Source organism: Pan paniscus, chromosome 3 (assembly GCF_029289425.2).
Source record: "Pan paniscus chromosome 3, NHGRI_mPanPan1-v2.0_pri, whole genome shotgun sequence".
In the NCBI taxonomy this organism is placed as follows: domain Eukaryota; kingdom Metazoa; phylum Chordata; class Mammalia; order Primates; family Hominidae; genus Pan; species Pan paniscus.
Genome location: NC_073252.2, coordinates 26938871 through 26961490, shown reverse-complemented (window position 1 = coordinate 26961490; position 22620 = coordinate 26938871). Strand labels below are relative to the sequence as shown.

Below are 22620 nucleotides of genomic sequence, written 5' to 3'. Positions count from 1 at the left end.
CTGTACACAGATATAACATTCTGATGTCATCAAGTGAAAGGGGTAAGGATAGAGCCGTAAAGTAATACACATTTTGTATGTTACTAAAGTTAAATTGGTATTAATTTAAACTAGAGTGTTACAATTTTAGGTTGTTAAATATAATCCGCACGGGAACCACAAAGAAAATAGCTGTGGAATATACACAAAAGAGAAGAGAAAATGAGAAAGAAATGTAAACATTTCACTACACACACACAAAAAAACCCCAACTAAACCCAAAAGAAGACAGCAATACAGAAAATGAGAGGCATAAAAGCTATAAGACACATAGAAAACAAATAGAAAAATGAGAGAAATATCTCCTCATCAGCAATTACTTTAAATGTAAATGCATTCAACTCTCCAATCAAAAGACAGGTTGGCTGAATAAATTTAAAAAGACAAAACTACATGTGATCTATAAGAGATTCATTTTAGATCTAAAGACATAAATATATTAAAAGTTAAAGGACAGAAAAAGACCCTCCATGCAAATAGAAACCAAAAGAGAGCAAGGTAACTGTACTTATATCACACAAAATAGACTTTAAATAAAAGAGGTTATGGGAGACAGAAAGACATTATATATTAACAAAAGTTTCAATACAGCAAGAAGATACAACAGCTATAAACATTTATGTACCTACAACAGACTTGAAAATGTATGAAGCAAAAACTGACAAAAAATGAAGGGAGATATAGACAATTCTAGTGTAACAGTGGACTTCAATATCCTATTCTCAGTGATGGATAGAACCACTAGACAGGAAATAAGGAAATAAAGTATTTACATGATAAACCAACTAGAGTATTTACATGATAAACCAACTAGATCTAACAATATACTGAACACTTTACCCAAGAACTACAGCATACACATTCCATGTAAATGCACATGGGACATTTTCCAGATAGATCATATATTAGGTCACTAATTAAGTTTCAATAGATTTTTAAAAAACAGAGATGATACAAAGTAGCTTCTCTGACCACAGAGATGGAGGTAGAAATCAGTAACAGAAGGAAAACTGGAAAATTTACAAATTTATGGAAATTAAACAACACAGTCTTAAACAGCCAATGGATTAAAGAAGAAATTATAAGAGAAATTAGAAATACTTAGAGACAAATGACAAAACCATGACATATCAAAACTTACGGGATTCAGTGAGAGTGATGTTAAGTGGCAAATTTATAGCTATAGAGGCTTAGATTAAAAAACAAGAAAGGTTTCAAATCAACAGCCAACTTTGCAACTTCAGGAACTGGAAAAAATGGGCAAACTAGGCTAGAAGCTAGCAGAAGAAAGAAAATAAAATAATAAAAAGTAGAGCAGAGATAAATGAAATAGAGAATAGGAAAACAATAGAGATAATAACTGAAACCAAAAGTTGGCTTTTCAAAAAGTTCAACAAAATTAACAAACCTTGAGCTAGAAGGACTAAGAAAAAAGAGAGAAGACTCAAATTATTAAAATAAGAAATGAAACTGTGAATATTACCACTTACTCTACAGAAATAAAAAGGATTATAAGAGAGTACTATGACCAATTGTACACCAACAAATTGGATAACCTGGATAAAATGAACAAATTTCTAGAAACACAAAGTCAACCAAGACTAAATCACAAAAAAATAGAAAATCTGAACAGACCTGTAACTAGTAAAAATATTCATCAATAATCAAAACTCTGACAAAGAAAAGCCTTGGTCCTGATGGCTTCACTGGTTAATTCTACTAAACATTTAAAGAAGAGCTAACACCAATGTTTCTCAAACTTTTCAAAAAATTGAGCTGGGCATGGTGATGTGCAACTATAGTCCCAGATACTCAGAGAGTCGAGGCAAGAGAATTGCTTGAGGCCAGGAGTCCAAGGGTACAGTGCATGTGCTATGATCAAGCCTGTGAACAGTCACTGTATTCCAGCCTGGGCAACATAGGGAGATCCTGTCTTTCAAACAAACAAAACAAAACAAAACAAAACAAAAACTCTGCCACACAATTAAAAAATAGAAAACACTTCTTAATTCATTCTGTGAGGCCAGCATTACCTTGATACCAACACCAAAGACCCTACAAGAAACCCCAAATAGCCAAAACAATGTTGAAAAAAGAAGAACGTATCTGGAAGATTCCTATTTCTTCCAGATTTAAAAACTTCCTAGAAAGCTATAATAATCAAAACAGTGTGCTATTGGCATAAAGACAGATGTACAGACAAACAGAATAGAACAGAACTAGAAATAAAACCTTGAATATATGGTCAAATGATTTACAACAAGGGTTTGTGCTTGTCCTTTCTCCCATTACCATTCAATGGGAGAAAGTGCAGTCTTCCAACAAATGGTGCTAGGAAAACTGGATATCTATATGCAAAAGAATGAAGCTGGGCCTTTATCTAACACCATATTCCAAAAATTAAGTCAAAATGGATTAAAGACCTGAATGCAAGTTCTAAAACTATAAAACTCATAGAAGAAAACATAGTGCAAAATCTTCACAACATTGGATTTGGTGATCTCTTGGATACAATACCAAAGGCACAGATGATAACAACAAAAATTAGGCAAACTGGACTTCATGAAAATTTTAAAATTTTGTGCATCAAAAGACACTATCAACAGAGTAAAAAGTCAACTCACAAATGGGAGAAAATATTTACAAATCACATTTTCAATAAGACATTAATAACCAGAATATTTACAGATCTCTTAAGACTCAACAATAACAACAACAAAAAAAACAAGTTGATCCAAAAATGGCCAAAGGACTTCAATAGACATTTTTTTCCTGAGTAGATATATAAATGGCTAATGAGCACAAGAAAAGATGCTCAATATCATTAATCATTAGGGAAATGCAAATGAAAACTATAATAAGATAACATCATTTCATACCCATTAGGATGGCTACTATCAAAAAAAGAGAAAGTAACATGTTGGCGATGATGTGGAGTAACTGGAAACTTTGTACACTATTGTTGGAATATAAAATGGTATAGTCACTATGGAAAACAGTATGACAGTTCCTCAAAAAGTTGAAATAAAATTCATTTCTTATAATATTATATTTCTATTCTGAAGCCATCACTAAGTTCTGCACTACTCCCAGAATTTATTTTCCCTTTATCTATATTTGCATAGAATTTATATATATTTCTATTGGGGGATTTATCAAATTATAACTATGAATTTGTCTTTCTCTTCATTTTTCACTAAGTTGTGAGCTTAATAAATGTCTTCTTTTGCTAGCACCTAACACAGTGCCTATATCAGAACATACACCAAATAATCTAACTAGATACATGAACAAAGAATATCTGACACATTTGGACCTTTTTAACTCCATTCGATAGCGTTAAAATATCTATAACTATGTCACACTTCAGTATCTCAGGACTACTACTAAGTATATGCCAGATAAACCAAGCATATGATGGAAGATTCATCATACAACAGAAAGAGTAAATCTCCATGTCTTCCCTTTTACTATATATGAATTCTTTCCTATGAATATTTTATATACTTTGGACAATATGTTAACTTACGTAGTTTGTGAAAATTCCACTCAGTATTGAAGTCTGAAAATGGTACTGTCAAACTACTCAATTTACTTCCATTAAATAAGAGTTGTCTTCTGTTTGAATACATTTTGAAACTGACATAATTTAAAACTTACAACACTTAAAAATGGGTACTTTAAGAATTTCATGCAAAATAAAAACTAACTTAACACTGGAATACTAAAGGATTGGCTTATTACTAAAAACATTATTTCTATAATATTCAGCATTGTTGCCTGTAAAATTTAGGTAACATTAACATGAGGTACTCAGGAACAAGTGCCTGCGTATCCTTGTAACATAGGCCCAGATTTTCTTTTTTCTTTTTTTTTTGAGACGGAGTCTCACTCTTTTGCCCAGGCCAGATTGCAGTGGCATGATCTTGGCTCACTGCAAACGCCACCTCCCTGGTTCACGCCATTCTCCTGCCTCAGCCTCCCGAGTAGCTGGGACTACAGGCGCCCGCCACCACGCCCAGCTAATTTTTTTTTTTTTGTATTTTTAGTAGAGATGGGGTTTCACCATGTTAGCCAGGATGGTCTCGATCTCCTGACTCCGTGATCCACCCGCCTTGGCCTCCCAAAGTGCTGGGATTACAGGCATGAGCCACCGTGCCTGGACATAGGCCCAGATTTTCTTTAAAGAAGGATTACTGGATATTTTCTCATCTGTATGTAAACACAGCAATGCCACATGACATCTAATTTTGCAGTGTAGTCACAAAATCCAATAAATCGGCTATGACCAAGAACATGGCCAGGAATATTAAATTTGCTATACATTGACAATTTTCCTATACAGCAACTGTGTTGCTAGGCAGCTCTGCTAAAGGAATGCCTGTAATTAATGACAAGAACAGGCTTTCTTCTGTCTTATTACACACATGCACACACACACACATGCACACACACAATTTTTTCTGAAAGGAAAAAACAGAACTCAATTTCTGAAAACAGAATATTTACAATGCATACAATTACATATGTTTTTATTAGTTAAAATAAATTTCTAATAATTCAGACTAATTGTAAAATGAATAATTAAAAAGTATCACCATGAAAGTGTTTTTTTAGTAATTATCCATATAAGGAAAATTTATTTTTACATAATTCCCAAAGAGAGATGCTTAGATGTTGTAATTATCCATCTATTTATGTTATGGGGATAGAGATCCACATTAAAGCTTATTTAGACAGATGAAAGGATAAAGAAAATGTAGTATATACAATACAATGGAATATTATTCAGTCATTATAAAGAAGAAAATGAGTTACATGAGGCCACATGATCCTGGAGGACATTATATGAAATGAAATAAGGCAGTCACAGAAGAACAAATATTACATGATTCTACTATATGAGGTATCTAAAACAGTTAAACATATAGCAGCAGTTGAATGGTGACTGCTGGGCCCAGGGGGCAGGGGGAATATGGAGCTGCTATTCAATTGGTATAATGTTTCTGTCATGGGAGATGACTGAATTCTAAAGATCTGCTGTACAGCACTGTGCCTATAGTTAATACTACTATACTGTACACTTAAAAAGGTATTAAGAGGATAGACCTTGTGATAAGTGTTCTTACTACAGCATTTAAAACAGGCTTATTTAGTCATTTCCCAAGTACTAAAAGCAGGAGAAGTCATGAGACCTATGACTGAAAAAATTATGTAAAATCTAAAAACAATACAATTTGGACTAAAATATTAATAGAAATGGAAAATAAAGGTTAAAGCATACTCCTATAGTACTTACTGTTTGTGGTACTGACTTAGCACCTAATGCTTTATATAAACACTTTAAAACAATTTCAGAATATTTTGTATGTTCGTGTCCTGCCCCCTTAACTAGAATGTAAGCCCATCAAAGGTGGTATCGTTTACACGTAGTATAAGAATCAGTATTTTTTTTCTATCAGAGTCACTGGCATTCAACAACACTCTCAGATGTCCCCACCAACACAGGTTTCATCAGAGGTAGATCAATAAATATTTACTGATGCTCATTCTGCTTTTTCTCAAAATATGCATCCACTTATTAGTTCAGTTACTTATAAGTTTTCTTAGAAGTTTTCTCGCATGTAAGTCACTTACATGTGGAAAAGATAAAAATGAATGCTCCCTTAAGGGTTAGTTCTGGCATTATTTGGAGAACTTGTTACTGCTCTCATTTAAAACGGATGCCCTCATTGACTCTGTTTACCAAATGAGGCAGATTTATTACCTGTCAAGCCCCTTTTTACCACCACCAAAGAGGCTTTGTAGTTGTAACTTAAAAATGGCAATCCTCTTATCTCTGGTGACCAAATGGGACAAACTTCTCAAATGTACACTCTCTCTACCCACACACTGAAGTAGAATAGTCACAGATTACTATGAGTCATGCCATTATTGGCCTTTGGCTGATATTATAATTTATGTGTTCATATGTTTGGTGTCACAACAGTTTCATGTTCTGGATCAAAATGGCATAAGAAGGACCAAAAACTTCTAGCGAGTTAGTTAAATTTTTGCCAAGTGGTAGATATTTAGTTTATGTGGGGTTTTTTTATATCTTTGTGTGACATTAACTAATCTGTTTATGAGTCAGTTCATAAAAAAGGATTCATTACAACTATACTAAAATCTAAGGAAATCTAGAGCCTGATAAAATGATGGTAAAATATCAATTAGCCTATAAATTACTAACATTAAGCTTTTAGATAAAAGAAGAAAGCTTCCTTCTCAATAATGAAAAAGATAACCCCATCAATGAAAACAAGTACACGATGTTAAGGAAAATTTTTACTCAGTATCTACAGTATACTAGGCATTGGAATTAACAATAAGGACCAAAACACTTAAGAATTTACCCGGGAGAGACAAGTATAAAATAATCAAATAAACTGTGATAAGCACTATAAACAAAAAGTATGGAAAGTACTACACAGTACTTCAAAAGCACATATTAGATAGCCATCACTTTGTGTGTGTTTGTGCAGATGAGTGACGGGTTGGTCAGGGAAGGTGTATCTGAGTAAATGATTATTTCTTTAAGCATGGCTTCCTTTGGCTCTCTGAATATATTTATAATGGCTGCTTTGAAGTTTTTGTCTGTTAAGTCCAAAATTGAGAAATGAAGTAAAAATAGGAGTTGACTAGGTGAAGAGGGGAGGGTAACAGTCTTGCTTATAAAAGGAATTGCAGATCTTATAGGACTGAGGTAGAAAGGAGTATAGTGAACTTATGAAGTTAAAGATCAGGGTGGCTGGAATATAGAATGCCAGAGTGTCAGGTAGAGAAGTGAACAATCCACCTGGAGAGGTGGGCCAGGTAATGCAGGGTCATGTAGACTCTTGTGAAAAATGTGGGTCTTTTGGTTTTAATCAAACAAGTGACATGAATTGATTAGTGTTTTTAAAAGACCACTCTGACTTTACTGTAGAACATGGATTAAAAGCAGGGGTGGCCAGCATTCAGCAAGAGAGAAAAATAGGAAGGCCAATTTACTTTTTAGTAGCAGTAAAGAAATGTAATAAAATACCCATAGATTAAAGACAATATAACTATTCTTTCTTTAGGACAAAACCAATAGAATTTTCCTGCATAACAAATTATGAAACTTTCAACAGATAAAATCCCACTAACTAATATCTCTTGAGATAAAAGAATTTTAAAATTCACATTTAAAAAGAATAAACAATCTGTAATCAATACTTTTATGGAAAAATCTAATTGTTCCTTTTATGGCAAATCATATAAACTTTTTTTTTGTACCTCTGATATCTACATAAAGACAGTTTAGTCTAAACTCTCAGCTTAATGACAAGAATATGAAGGCCCATGAAGTTCTGGTGAATTGCCTAAGGCCACAAAGATATTTGAAGACAGAACTACTGAAACGCGAGTTAAATAAAAGAAAAAAAAATGCCATTCAATATTTATTTCAGCACTTTTGAGATTGTTTCATCACCTTTGGCTTTTGACAGTTTGACTATGATATGTCTGGGTATGGATATCTGTGGTTATCCTACTTTCAGTTTGTTGAGTTTCTTGGATGAGTTTCTTGGATGTGTAGATTAATGTTTTTCATCAAATTTGAGACATTTTCAGCCATTCTTTCTTCAAATTCTTCTGCTCCTTTCTCTCTCTCCTCTCCATCTGATAGTCCTGTTATAAATTTGTTGGTGAGCATGTCCTAAACTTCTCTGAGGCTCTGTTTGTTATTTTCTTTGTTCTTTGAATGACATAATTTCTTTTTTATTCTTTTTCTTACCCCTTTTAATGTCTTTATTATTATTATTATACTTTAAGTTCTAGGGTACATGTGCACAACATGCAGGCTTGTTACATATGTATACATGTGCCATGTTGGTTTGCTGCACCCATTAACTTGCCATTTACATTAGGTATATCTCCTAATGCTTTCCCTCCCCCTTCCCCCCACCCCAAAACAGGCCCCGGTGTGTGATGTTCCCCTTCCTGTGTCCAAGTGCTCTCATTGTTCAATTACCACCTAAGAGTGAGAACATGTGGTGTTTGGTTTTTTGTTCTTGTGCTACTTTGCTGAGAACGATGGTTTCCAGCTTCATTTATGTCTCTACAAAGGACATGAACTCATCATTTTTTATGGCTGCATAGTATTCCATGGTGTATATGTGCCGCATTTTCTTAATCCAGTCTATCATTGTTGGACATTTGGGTTGGTTGCAAGTCTTTGCTATTGTGAATAGTGCCTCAATAAACATATGTGTGCATGTCCCTTTATAGCAGCATGATTTATAATCCTTTGGGTATATACCCAGTAATGGGATCACTGGGTCAAATGGTATTTCTAGTTCTAGATCTTTGAGGAATCGCCACACTATCTTCCACAATGGTTGAACTAGTTTACAGTCCCACCAACAGTGTAAAAGTGTTCCTATTTCTCCACATCCTCTCCAGCACCTGTTGTTTCCTGACTTTTTAATGATCATCATTCTAACTGGTGTGAGATGGTATCTCATTGTGGTTTTGATTTGCATTTCTCTGATGGCCAGTGATGATGAGCATTTTTTCATGTGTCTGTTGGCTGCATAAATGTCTTCTTTTGAGAAGTGTCTGTTCATATCCTTTGCCCACTTTTTGGTGGGGTTGTTTGTTTTTTCTTGTAAGTTTGTTTGAGTTCTTTGTAGATTCTGGATGTTAGCCCTTTGTCAGATGAGTAGGTTGCAAAAACTTTCTCCCATTCTGCAGGTTGCCTGTTCACTCTGATGGTAGTTTCTTTTGCTGTGCAGAAGCTCCTTCATTTAATTAGATAACATTTGTCAATTTTGGCTTTTGTTGCCATTGCTTTTGGCGTTTTAGACATGAAGTCCTTGCCCATGCCTATGTCCTGAATGGTATTGTCTAGGTTTTCTTCTAGGGATTTTATGGTTTTAGGTCTCACATTTACGTCTTTAATCCATCTTGAATTAATTTTTGTATAAGGTGTAAGGAAGGGATCCAGTTTCAGCTTTCTACATATGGCTAGCCAGTTTTCCCAGCACCATTTATTAAATAGGGAATCCTTTCCCCATTTCTTCTTTTTGTCAGGTTTGTCAAATATCAGATGGTTGTAAATGTGTAGTATTATTTCTGAGGGCTCTGTTCTGTTCCATTGGTCTATATCTCTGTTTTGGTAGCAGCACCATGCTGTTTTGGTTACTGTAGCCTTGTAGTATAGTTTGAAGTCAGGTAGTGTGATGCCTCCAGCTTTGTTCTTTTGGCTTAGTATTGTCTTGGCGATGTGGGCTCTTTTTTGGTTCCATATGAACTTTAAAGTAGTTTTTTCCAATTCTGTGAAGAAAGTCAGTGGTAGCTTGATGGAGATGGCATTGAATCTATAAATTACCTTGGGCAGTATGGCCATTTTCACAATTTTGATTCTTCCTATCCATGAGCATGGAATGTTCTTGCATTTGTTTATATCCTCTTTTATTTTGTTCAGCAGTGGTTTGTAGTTCTCCTTGAAGAGGTCCTTCACATCCCTTGTAAGTTGGATTCCTAGGTATTTTATTCTCTTTGAAGCAATTGTGAATGGGAGTTCACTCGTGATTTTGGTCTCTGTTTGTCTGCTATTGATGAATAAGAATGCTTGTGATTTTTGCACATTGATTTTGTATCCTGAGACTTTGCTGAAGTTGCTTATCAGCTTAAGGAGATTTTGGGCTGAGACGATGGGGTTTTCTAAATATACAATCATGTCATCTGCAAACAGGGACAATTTGACTTCCTCTTTTCCTAATTGAATACCCTTTATTTCCTTCTCCTGCCTGATTGCCCTGGCCAGAACTTCCAACACTATGTTGAATAGGAGTGGTGAGAGAGGGCATCCCTGTCTTGTGCCAGTTTTCAAAGGGAATGCCTCCAGTTTTTGCCCATTCAGTATGATATTGGCTGTGGGTTTGTCATAGATAGTGCTTATTATTTTGAGATACGTCCCATCAATACCTAATTTATTGAGAGTTTTTAGCATGAAGTGTTGTTGAATTTTGTCAAAGGCATTTCCTGCATCTATTGAGATAATCATGTGGTTTTTGTCTTTGGTTCTGTTTATATGCTGGATTTGGTTTATTGATTTGCATATGTTGAACCAGCCTTGCATCCCAGGGATGAAGCCCACTTGATCATGGTGGATAAACTTCTTGATGTGCTGCTGGATTCGGTTTGCAGTATTTTATTGAGGATTTTTGCATCAATGTTGGTCAGGGATATTGGTCCAAAATTCTCTTTTTTTGTTGTGTCTCTGCCAGGCTTTGGTATCAGGATGATGCTGGCCTCATAAAATGAGTTAGGGAGGATTCCTTCTTTTTCTATTGATTGGAATAGTTTCAGAAGGAATGGTACCAGCTCCTCCTTGTACCTCTGGTAGAATTCGGCTATGAATCCAGCTGGTCCTGGACTTCTTTTGGTTGGTAGGCCATTACTTATTGCCTCAATTTCAGAGCCTGTTATTGTTCCATTCAGAGATTCAACTTCTTCCTGGTTGAATCTCTCCTTGGGAGGGTGTTTGTGTCCAGGAATTTATCCATTTCTTCTAGATTTTCTAGTTTGTTTGCATAGAGGTGTTTATAGTATTCTCTGATGGTAGTTTGTATTTCTGTGGGATCGGTGGTGACATCCCCTTTATCATTTTTATTGTGCCTATTTGATTCTTCTCTCTTTTCTTCTTTATTAGTCTTGCTAGTACTCTATTAATTTTGTTGATCTTTTCAAAAAACCAGCTCCTGGATTCATTGATTTTTGAAGGGTTTTTTGTGTCTCTATCTCCTTCAGTTCTTCTCTGATCTTAGTTATTTCTTGTCTTCTGCTAGCTTTTGAATGTGTTTGCTGTTGCTTCTCTAGTTCTTTTAATTGTGATGTTAGGGTGTCAATTTTAGATCTTTCCTGCTTTCTCTTGTGGGCATTTAGTGCTATAAATTTCCCTCTACACACTGCTTTAAATGTGTCCCAGAGATTCTGGTATGTTATGTCTTTGTTCTCATTGGTTTCAAAGAACATCTTTATTTCTGCCTTCATTTCGTTATGTACCCAGTAGTCACTCAGGAGCAGGTTGTTCAGTTTCCATGTAGTTGAGCTGTTCTGAGTGAGGTTCTTAACCCTGAGTTCTAGTTTGATTGCACTGTGGTCTGAGAGACAGTTTGTTATAATTTCTGTTCTTTTACGTTTGCTGAGGAGTGCTTTACTTCCAACTATGTGGTCAATTTTGGAATAAGTGTGATGTGGTGCTGAGAAGAATGTATATTCTGTTGAGTTGGGGTGGAGAGTTCTGCAGAAGTCTATTAGGTCTGCTTGATGCAGAGCTGAGTTCAATTCCTGGATATCCTTGCTAACTTTCTGTCTGGTTGATCTGTCTAATGCTGACAGTGGGGTGTTAAAGTCTCCCATTATTATTGTGAGGGAGTCTAAGTCTCTTTGTAGATCTCTAAGGACTTGCTTTATGAATCTGGGTGTCCTGTATTGGGTGCATATATATTTAAGACAGTTAGCTCTTCTTGTTGAATTGATCCCTTTACCATTATGTAATGGCCTTCTTTGTCTCTTTTGATCTTTGTTCGTTTAAAGTCTGTTTTGTCAGAGACTAGGATTGCAACTCCTGCATTTTTTTGTTGTCCATTTGCTTGATAGATCTTCCTCCATCCCTTTATTTTGAGCCTATGTGTGCCTCTGCACATGAGATGGGTCTCCTGAATACAGCACACTGATGGGTCTTGACTCTTTCTCCAATGTGCCAGTCTGTGTCTTTTAATTGGAGCATTTAGCCCATTGACATTTAAGGTTAATATTGTTATGTGTGAATTTGATCCTGTCATTATGACGTTAGCTGGTTATTTTGTTCGCTAGTTGATGCAGTTTCTTCTTAGTATCGCTGGTCTTTACAATTTGTCATGTTTTTATAGTGGCTGGTACCGCTTGTTCCTTTCCATGTTTAGTGCTTCCTTCAGGAGCTCTTTTAGGGCAGGCCTGGTGGTGACAAAATCTCTCAGCATTTGCTTGTATGTAAAGGATTTTATTTCTCCTTCACTTACAAAGCTTTGTTTGTCTGGATATGAAATTCTGGGTTGAAAATTCTTTTCCTTAAGAATGTTGAATATTGGCCCCCACTCCCTTCTGGCTTGTAGAGTTTCTGCCGAGAGATCCACTGTTAGTCTGATGGGATTCCCTTTGTGGGTAACCCAACCTTTCTCTGGCTGCCCTTAAGATTTTTTCCTTCACTTCAACTTGGTGAGTCCAACAATTATGTGTCTTGGGGTTGCTCTTCTCGAGGTGTATCTTTGTGGCATTCTCTGTATTTCCTGAATTTGAATGTTGGCCTGCCTTGCTAGGTTGGGGAATTTCTCCTGGATAATATCCTGCAGGGTGTTTTCCAACTTGGATCCATTCTCCCCATCACTTTCAGGTACACCAATCAGACACAGATTTGGTCTTTTCACACAGTCCCATATTTCTTGGAGGCTTTGTTGACATTTCTTTTTATTCTTTTTTCTCTAAACTTCTCTTCTCACTTCATTTCACTCATTTCATCTTCAATCACTGATACCCTTTCTTCCAGTTGATCGAATTGGCTACTGAAGCTTACGCATTTGTCACGTAGTTCTCATGCCATGGTTTTCAGCTCCATCAGGTCACTTAAGTACTTCTCTACACTGATTATTCTAGTTAGCCACTCGTCTAATCTTTTTCAAGGTTTTTAGCTTCTTTGTGTTGGGTTTGAACTTCCTCCATTAGCTCAGAGCAGTTTGGTCATCTGAAGCCTTCTTCTTTCAACTTGTCAAAGTCATTCTCCATCCAGCTTTTTTCCGTTGCTGGTGAGGAGCTGCATTCCTTTAGAAGGGGAGAGGTGCTCTGACTTTTAGAATTTTCAGCTTTTCTGCTCTGTTTTTCCCCCATCTTTGTGGTTTTATCTACCTTTGGTCTTTGATGATGGTGACGTACAGATGGGATTTTGGTGTGGATGTCCTTTCTGTTTGTTAGTTTTACTTCTAACAGTCAGGACCCTCAGCTGCAGGTCTGTTGGAGTTTGCTGGAGGTCCACTCCAGACCCTGTTTGCCTGGGTATCAGCGGCGGAGGCTGCAGAACAGCGAATATTGCTGAAGAGCAAATGTTGCTGCCTGATCATTCCTCTGGAAGCTTCGTCTCAGAGGGGTACCTGGCCATGTGAGGTGTCAGTCTGCCCCTACTGGGGGATGCCTCCCAGTTAGGCTACTCAGGGGTCAGGGACCCACTTGAGGAGGCCGTCTGTCTGTTCTCAGATCTCAAACTCCATGCTGGGAGAACCACTGCTCTTCAAGCTGTCGGACAGGGACATTTAAGTCTACAGAGGTTTCTGCTGCCTTTTGTTCGGCTATGCCCTGCCCCCAGAGGTAAAGTCTACAGAGGCAGGCAGGCCTCCTTGAGCTGAGGTGGGCTCCACCCAGTTCGAGCTTCCTAGTCACTTTGTTTACCTACTCAAGCCTCAGCAATGGTGGTTGCCCCTCCCCCAGCCTTGCTGCTGACTTGCAGTTCAATCTCAGACTGCTGTGCTAGCAATGAGTGAGGCTCTGTGGGCGTAGGACCCTCGAGCCGGGGGCGGGATATAATGTCCTGGTGTGCCGTTTGCTAAGACCTTTGGAAAAGTGCAGTATTAGGGTGGGAGTGACCTGATTTTCCAGGTGCTGTCTGTCACCCCTTCTCTTGGCTAGAAAAGGGAATTCCCTGACCCCTTGTGCTTCCCGGGTGAGGCGATGCCTCACCCTGCTTCGGCTCACACTCGGTGGGCTGCACCCACTGTCCTGCCTCCACTGTTCGACGAGCCCCAGTGAGGTGAACCTGGTGCCTCAGTTGGAAATGCAGAAATCACCCGTCTTCTGCATCGCTCACTCTGGGAGCTGTAGACTGGAGCTGTTCCCATTCGGCCATCTTGGAACTGCCGAATGACAATTTCTTATGATGTCTTCCAAGTTCACTGATTCTTCTCTGCTTTTTCAAATATACTTTTGAGTCCTTCCAATAAAATTTTCATTTCAATTATTGTACTTTTCAACGCCACAATTTCAGTCTGGTACTTTAAAAATGTAATTTCTATCTCTTTAAAACCTTCTGTATTAGAGGAGACATTGTCATCACACCTTACTTTACCTTTTTTTTTTTTTTAGACCGGGTCTCACCTGTTGCCTAGGCTGGAGTGTAATGGCATAACCACAGCTCACTGCAGCCTTGACCTCCTGGGCAAAAGTGATCCTCGCATCTCAGCCTCCTGAGTAGCTGGGACAACAGGTGCATGCCACTACACCCAGCTAATTTTTTTTCTATTTTGTAGAGACAGGGTTTTGCCATGTTGCCTGGGCTGGTCCCAAATTCCTGGGCTCAAGCGATTGTCCTGCCTCAGCTTCCCAAAATGCTATGATTACAGGTGTGAGCCACTGCATCTGGCCTTACTTTACTTTTTTAAGCATGGCTTCCTTTAGTTCTTTGAATATATTTATAATGGCTGCTTTGAAGTTTTATTTGGTTAAGTACAACATCTAGGCCATCTTACAAGCAGCTGGGGCTCATGATTGTTATTTGCTTATTTGTTTAGTGACTTGGTTGAAATATTTCATTTAAGTCTGTTTCTCCCAAAGTGTGAAGCCTCTGATGTACTTCAGAGTATGCCGCCTTGAGCATACACACAATCATCCTTCAATGACACTGGCTTTAGCAGGGTTTTTTTTTTTTTTTTTTTTTTTTTTCAGACAGTCTTGCTCTGTCACCCAGGCTGGAGTGCAGTGGTGCAATCTTGGCTTACTGCAACCTCTACCTCCTGGGTTCAAGCAATTCTCCTGCCTCAGCCTCCTGAGTAGCTGGGACTACAGGCATGCACCACCAAGCCCGGCTAACTTAGCAGGCTCTTTGTCTCTTCCCCTGATCTCTGTGTTCAGCTTTCTGTCTTTCTCGATATCACAGCCAGATATTAGGTTCCTCTAATTGCCAGCTGATTATTCTACTGTTTTCAACAATGTCCTCATGCATAAATTGTACCACAGTCTGATTCAATTAAACGTATGGTCCTTTGTGAGGTCATTTTTGTGGCCAGTCTTTGAGGTTTGTCCTATCCCATCAGGACTCCTCCTAGTTATCTCTGTCTCTGGCTTTCTCTGGTAAACCAGCTGCTATGCTTTTAGCTTGTTACTCTTAAGTGTTTGCTATTAAAATCTTCATTGTTCAGAGCCCCATTAGGTTGGAACTTTCCTATACTCCATATAAAGTTAGTTCTTTGAGGAGAGCTTCAGAGTTACTGTTGTTAAGGCTGTCTCCCATTCTGGCCAAAATCTCTGAGTCATTTGCCCTGGAACCGGGTTGTGGACAGTGGCCTACTTTTCTTGGAGTGACACTTCTGCTTTGTGAGAAAGACACTGGTGAGGGTGGTAGCCTCTGGTCTTCTCAGCTTGCCTTTCCCATGTGGAACCTCTGTCCCCTCTATAAACAAAATGAGGTGAAAGCCGTTGAGGCCCTAGTATTTTTGGCCTGCTGAGTGGAGTCAGAGCTTTTGGGCCAGATCTCTGCCCTATGGGAAGGAATCTGACAACTTCCTGATGGTACTCTCTAGAATTTAGCATCTGCAACGGAGGTGAGGGAGATAAGAAATACTGGCCATCTGCCCCTCCTGTGGAGATACTGTAACCGTCGACTAGAAGCTGGAGGGAAATGGAGCCCCATCTTCCTGGCCACACATGGCTGAATTGAAGCTTCTGTCATGCTAATCTGGGGGTGAGGGGAGGCAAAAAGCAGGTCATGACTCAAGGGCCACAAATTATTTTTACCGAGATTTAGTAGCTTTTCTCAAATAAATGTTTTCTTCTTTGCTGACTTTTTATGTAACCTTAGGATAATTACCAGAGACTTTAAATACTTTTAAAAAAATAGTTTTTACTAGTTACAGTTTCCTGCTGAGGATGGTTCTGTGGAGCTTCTCTCAGACAACCATTTAAGAACTGATAATTTCCACTCTGTATTTCTGAAGTACAGAGGTTATTGGCAAACTAGTATTATTGTATAAATGAAGAATTAATTTTATTTATATAGGCATACCTTGGAGATATTGCAGGTTCAGTTCCAGACCATCACAATAAAGTGAATATCGTAATAAAGCAAATCACACAAATTTTCTGGTTTCTCAGTATGTATAAAAGCTATGTTTATACTACACTATAGTCTATTAAGTACACTAGCATATGCCCAAAAATACACATGCCATAAATTAAAAATACTTTCTTGCTAAAAAAAAATGCTAATGACCATCTGAATCTTCAGCAGGCTGTAATCTTCTTGTTGGTGGAGGGTCTTGCTTCAATGTGTATGGCTGCTAACTGATCCAGGGTGGTGGCTGCTGAACACTGGGGCAGCTGTGGCAGTTTCTTAAAATAAGACAACAATAAATTTGCTGCATTGATAGACTCTTCCTTTCACAAAATATTTGTTTGTTGGCACTTTACCCACAGAACTTTCAAAATTGGAGTCAATTCGCTTGAACCCTGCTGTTGTTTTACTAAGTTTATGTAATAGTGTAAACACTTTGTTGTCATTTCAACAATGTGTACAGTAGCTTCACCAAGAATAGAGTCCATCTCAAGAAATGACTTTCTTTGTTTATCCTCAAGAAGCAACTCTTCATTCATGTAAGTTTTATGATGAGATTGAAGCAATTCAGTCACATATTGAGGCTCTACTTCTAATTCCAATTATCTTGCTTTTTCCACCACAGTGACTGTTACTTCCTCCACTGAAGTCTTGAACCCCTCAAGGTTATCCATGAAGGTTAGAATCAACTTCTTCCAAACTCCTTTTCATGTTGATATTTTGACCTCCTCTCATGAATCACAAATATTCTTAATGGCATTTAGATTGGTGAATCCTTTCCAGAAGCTTTCAATTTACTTTTCCCAGATCCATCACAGGAATCACTATCTATGACACTATATAGCCTTACAAAATGTATTTCTTAAATAAGATTGAAAGTCAAAATGACTCCCTTATCCATGGGCTGCAGAATGGATGTCATGTTACTAGGCATGAAAACAACATTTATCTCCTTGTACATCTGCATCAGAGCTTTTGGGTGAATATGTGCATTGTGAATGAGCAGTAATATTTTGAAATGAATGTTTTTTTCTGAATAGTAGGCTTCAACAGTATGTTTACAATATTAGGTAGACCATGCTGTTAACAGATGTGCTGTCATCTAGGCTTTCTTGTTCCATTTATAGAGCACAGGCAGAGTAGATTAAGCATATTTCTTAAGGGCCCAAGGATTTTTGAAATGGTAAACGAGCACTGGCTTCAACCTAAAGACACCAGCTGCATTCGCCCCTAACAACAGAGTCAGCAAATCCTTTGAAGCTTTGAAGACAAACATTGACTTCTCCTCTCTAGCTATGAAAGTTCTAGATGGCATTTTCTTCCAATGGAAAGCTGTTTCATCTACACTGAAAAATCTGTTGTTTAGTGTAGCCACCTTTAACAATGATCTTTGCTAGACAGGGACAATTTGCTGTAGCTGCTACATCAACACTTGCTGCTTCACCTTGCATTTTTTAAGTTATGGAGATGGCATTTTTCCTTCAACCACATAAACCTACTTTTGCTAGCTTTTAATTATTCTTCTCCAGCTTCCTCTCCTCTCTCAGCCTTGATAAAATTGAAGAGATTTAGGGCCTTGCTCTGGATTAGGCTTTGGTTTAGGGGAATGTCATGGCTAGTTTGATCTTCTATTCAGACTACTAAAATTTTCTCCATATCAGCAACAAGGCTGTTCTCCTTTCTTATCACTCACGTGTTCACTAGAGTAACACTTTTAATTTCCTTCAAAAACTTTTCGTTTGCATTTACAACTTGGCTGTTTGGTGCAAGAGGCCTAGCTTTTGGCTTATCTTGGCTTTGGGCATGCCATCCTCACTAGGCATAATCATTTCTAGCTTTTGATTTAAAGCCAGAGACATGTAACTTCCATTCACTTCAACATTTCAAGGCCACCACAGGGTTATTATTGGCCTAATTTCTATATTGTTGTGTCTCAGGGTATAGAAAGGACTGAGGAAAGGGAGAGAAATGGGTAATGGCCAGTTGGTAGAACAATCAGAACACATGCATTTATCAATTAAGTTTGCCAGCTTAAGGGTGCAGTTTGTGGCATTCCAAAATAATTACAGTAGTAACATCAAAGATCACTAATCACAGATTACTAAATCAGATATAATAATAAAGTTTGAAATATTGTTAAGAATTACCAAAATGTGACACAGAAATATGAAACAAGCTCATGCTGTTGAAAAAAATGGTGCTGATAGACTTGCTCAATGCAGGGTTGCCACAAACCTTCAATTTGTAAAAATAACAATATCTGTGAAGCACAATAAAGCACAATAAAGTGAGATACACCTGTATATTCAAAAATTTACTGAGTACTAAGAATTAGGTACAGGGCTACATATTAGCTACATAAACTTTTAGAAGAAGATTTTTGTATTCTCCAACTTTTAATTAATAACTAACTTTATATTAAAATGGAATTTTAAGTCCACTACTTAAAAAAACAAAAAATTTTAATTATGCATTTGAAATCACAGGAATCTCTTAAAATTGTTTCTGGGGTTATTTAAAATTTTAACTTTATAAATAAGTCTTATAAAGTCTTTATACTTTAGCTCTTGGAACATATGATAAACCTTCTTGAGAGATGCTTATTTAAGTTTATATTCTCTCTTAAACACATATACACCACAATACCATTTTCAAACAAAAACCTGCTCATACAAACAGCAGGGACCAATTTACATTTAATCAAGCAGAAATTGCTGTGTAGAATCTAGGTATTTCCTTTATGACATTTGTATTGACATTCATTCAAAATCAAATTATTAATATGTACATATCTTTTTAAAAAAGAACATCATGTAAGCAATTCTATATAAATTACATATTTTCTATTTATGATAAATGATTTTATTCTAGATGTGAAAAAGTAAGAATCCAAGCATCCACAATATCTGCAAATGAAATGATCAAAGGATAATCACGACACTCCAAATTGATTTTGAAACATTATTTTTCAATATCTTTAATTTTAAAAGTATAATGCAAAATGCTTTCTCCAAACATCTTGGAATGGCTTAAATATGAATTTGACATCTGATTTAAGCATCTGTGCCAATAACAAAGATAGAAAACTTACCTGCCAATAATACCTCCTTGATGTACCATGTATGACAAAAAGAAACAATTGGGAACTCTTATTCTCCTATCTAATTTCACACTAAAAACAAAAGGTAATCTTATCCCAAACTTAGAACATTTCATCCGACAAGCATGCCATGGATTACAAAAAGATTTAGTCAACAGCAGAGATATCTCCTAAAGTATCATGATATAGAGAACCTAAAACAAGAACACTATGTATTTTTATTTTTAAACTTACCTGATATAAATAATCTTCAAATACAAAATAATAATCATCATTGCTTGCTGTCAACTTCACATCCTATAATTAAAAGTAGACAGTACTGAAAAGAACTCAAACAGATCTGTCTGTAGTACTAAAGCATACACATGTATTTAGAAGCACTACTGCAATAAATTTATTACTTTATGATTATAAACTTCTCAATTAAATTTTATCATTGCTATGTATTTACTGAACTAATATATGTGACACATTATTTGACCTCGAATTCCTCATACTTTTTAAGGTCCCATTAGTAATTCTTTAATATTTATTTCAATTTTATCTCCTTTTAATCTAATATTTAGATGGCTTAAAGCTAAAAAAGAAAAGCGGATGCAATCATAACATCCAGAAGCAACCATAACGATCTGGCCCCAAATTACTGTTCCAATCTCACTGTTCAAGTCCAAATTCTTGCCATTCCCACAAAAGACCAAATATCTTCCATGCCTTTGTGATTATTCACTTGCAAGTCACCACTTGTTACTGAGAGAGCAAGAGTGTTGATTTTCTGCATTATGAGTTTAAGGGCCAGTTCACTGACTTCCCTGGATAGCATATTAGTTTCCTTCTTTAAATATATTCCTATTCTCACTTTCTGACTTGAGTCTACCTTAATGATTTCTATGAGCCCCCCATGACACTTTAGCCACTTTGAGCTCCAACATCTTAAATGTTTTTTGTATATGTAGTACCACCACAGTGCTTAGCACCTAAATACCCAATACATATTTGATGAGTGAGTAAAAATAAATATGATAAAATTATTAATAGAAATTAATTATATTTTCCTGTGATATAATTCATAAGTATATAGGTACCCCTCCATTAACAAGCAAACAAATGAACAAAAGTCTAGAAAAATGAACTAAAGCATTTGTGTTTCCCCCAGGACTGTCTCTGAATATTATGTCCAGAGTTGGAAACTGCTGCTTGTGTGCTTCAGTGTAAAGAACATAAAATTCCAACAGATTTAACTAAGATTTGAAATCCAGTTCCACTACTTTTAGCTGTATGACTTTGGTGAGTAACTCTGAGGCTAGATCTCCATATCCATAAATGAGGATACCACTGCCTCCTTCAGAAAGGATGGGTAAATGCCTAGCACAGTATCAGATAAAGAGTAAACATCCAGAAAGCTTTTTTTAAAAAATTCACCAAAAGCCCTTTTACTTATAATAGTGTTCATCTATTTATAAGTAAATATAGATCCCAAACCTTACATGTATCCAAAATCTCCAGATGTAACTATACCATGCTTTTAGACCCAATATATAATCAATTCAACAAGTACTGATTGATTGGTTGGGATGAAGGATACAAAAATCAAAACTTCAAAAACCAAACAAACAAACAAAAAAAGAAGACAAATAATAAATGTTTACCATCAAGAAGTCTGCAATCTCACTGGCAAGATAGTAAAAACATGGGAAAATCACAAAGAAATGTTACAAAAATCCATGGTCAAATAGCTCTAACAGTCTATAAAATTCAACCAGGCTGTTGAGCAAAGTAGCAATCAGGGGAGGATGGAAAGAGTCATAGATGACTCTGGGGTTAGCGAATGTGTGCTAACTCTGAAAAAACCATAATGACACAGATTAAGGAGAAAGAAACAGTCCAGCCTTTTATGTCAGAAGACAACCCAGACAAAGGTAGAGATCAAGCATTCTCAACAGGGGGATACTATTGCCTCTGTGGGCATGAAAACTGGTTCCTGGAGGTCAACAAATTTTACATATTACAATGGTATGTGGCTGACCAGAGCTCATCCCTACCCATCCAAATCTTATTTTTTGTTATTTACTTTTTCTTATTAGAGAGAAGTTAATTAATCTTTCTCTCCAGGAGCGTGATAATGAAGAAAGGTTGAAAAACACTAGTATAAATTATCAGATTATAGTAAATGGTTGAAAACTATAGAAAGTATGGATACAAGGCAAGTTTGTTAAAAAAAAAAAAAAAAGAACCATTTAATAAATTAGCCTAGGGAGGGTTCAATGATGTTCTGTACTCACAACATCATTGGCTCAGAACATCTATGACTTTCCATCCTCCCCGACTGCTACTTTGCTCAACAGCCTGGTTGAATTTTGTAGACTGTTTGAGCTATTTGACCATGGATTTTGTAACATTGCCTTGTTCCATTCATTCCTTTAACCTTTAAAAGAATTCCACCTTGTTTTCAGTTAAATTTAAAATAAGTCTTTGCTATAGGGAGCTGTAACAACAGGGATTTTTTTTTTAAATGATCATTCCCTTAACAGCTGACTTCAATAATGTTTGGAGTGATTGGCAGAGCCCAACTAAGTCAAAAATAACCAGAGACAGATATCTTCCTAAAAACATTCACGTTGCGCACAGCTTAGATGCCATTAAAACTTTCATCCAATTCCTCAGGCACAAATTACTTCCTTCTTGGAACAAATTTTCTTTACTGACTCAAACTGAAATTTGTTTTGGTGACAAAGAGAACTCTCATCCTAGCACTCCTTACTTTTTTTTAGCTTTTTCACGTGTGAGTTTCCTCTCATTTGACTAGAAAAGAGGCTAACGGTCTTACAGGCCAAAAGATCTCTTACATTTTTGATAAAATAATCCACTGAGCATAATAATTTGACCTCAAACTTAATAGTAGTACCTGTGATCCAAATCTAGTGAAAAACCTCTGTGAGATACAAGACTTTCCATCAAAGGACTGTATCCTCTAAACTCTCATTTCCACTTACTGTAGAGCTTAGTGGTTAAGAATACAGTTCTGAAGTCAGATTGGCTAGGTCTAAATCTTGGCTTCACTACTTCATATGTTAATTTAAACAAATTTCTTTCTTTATCTCAATTTCCATAACTACTTTCTGCTTTGTTATCACACATGTGTCACTATGTTGCTGGTAAGTAAGGAAATGATGTTAGTATAACATGGAAATTGTATTGGTTCAGATGCAATTTTTCTTAAGCAAGAGGAGCTGGAGCAGAGGGAGGAGAATTATAACCAACAGCAGGAAAAAAAAATGTCTTCAGCTCAGCTGCTGCTGCACAGGCATGAGACTTTACAGTTGCTTTTTAAGAACATTAAAAA

At 36.7% G+C, this 22620-nt stretch overlaps 1 protein-coding gene and 1 non-coding gene across 5 annotated transcripts in view; both read right to left on the bottom strand.

Moving 5' to 3' along the window:
- The window catches only part of TBC1D19 (TBC1 domain family member 19), a 195232-nt gene that overhangs the window by 69382 nt on the left and 103230 nt on the right, over positions 1-22620 (bottom strand). For all 4 annotated transcript variants that reach the window (XR_010111939.1, XR_010111940.1, XM_034958400.3 and 1 more), the window contains exon 13: positions 19515-19577. Coding sequence is in view for 2 of the 4 variants with exons in the window: in XM_034958400.3 (XP_034814291.1) it covers positions 19515-19577 (63 nt within the window). In the remaining 2 variants the exon portion in view is untranslated. The remainder of the gene's footprint in view (positions 1-19514; positions 19578-22620) is intronic.
- Positions 5489-5568, bottom strand: LOC112439718 (small nucleolar RNA SNORD74). The gene has a single exon (XR_003027956.1). It is a non-coding gene; the product is annotated as a small nucleolar RNA SNORD74 (small nucleolar RNA).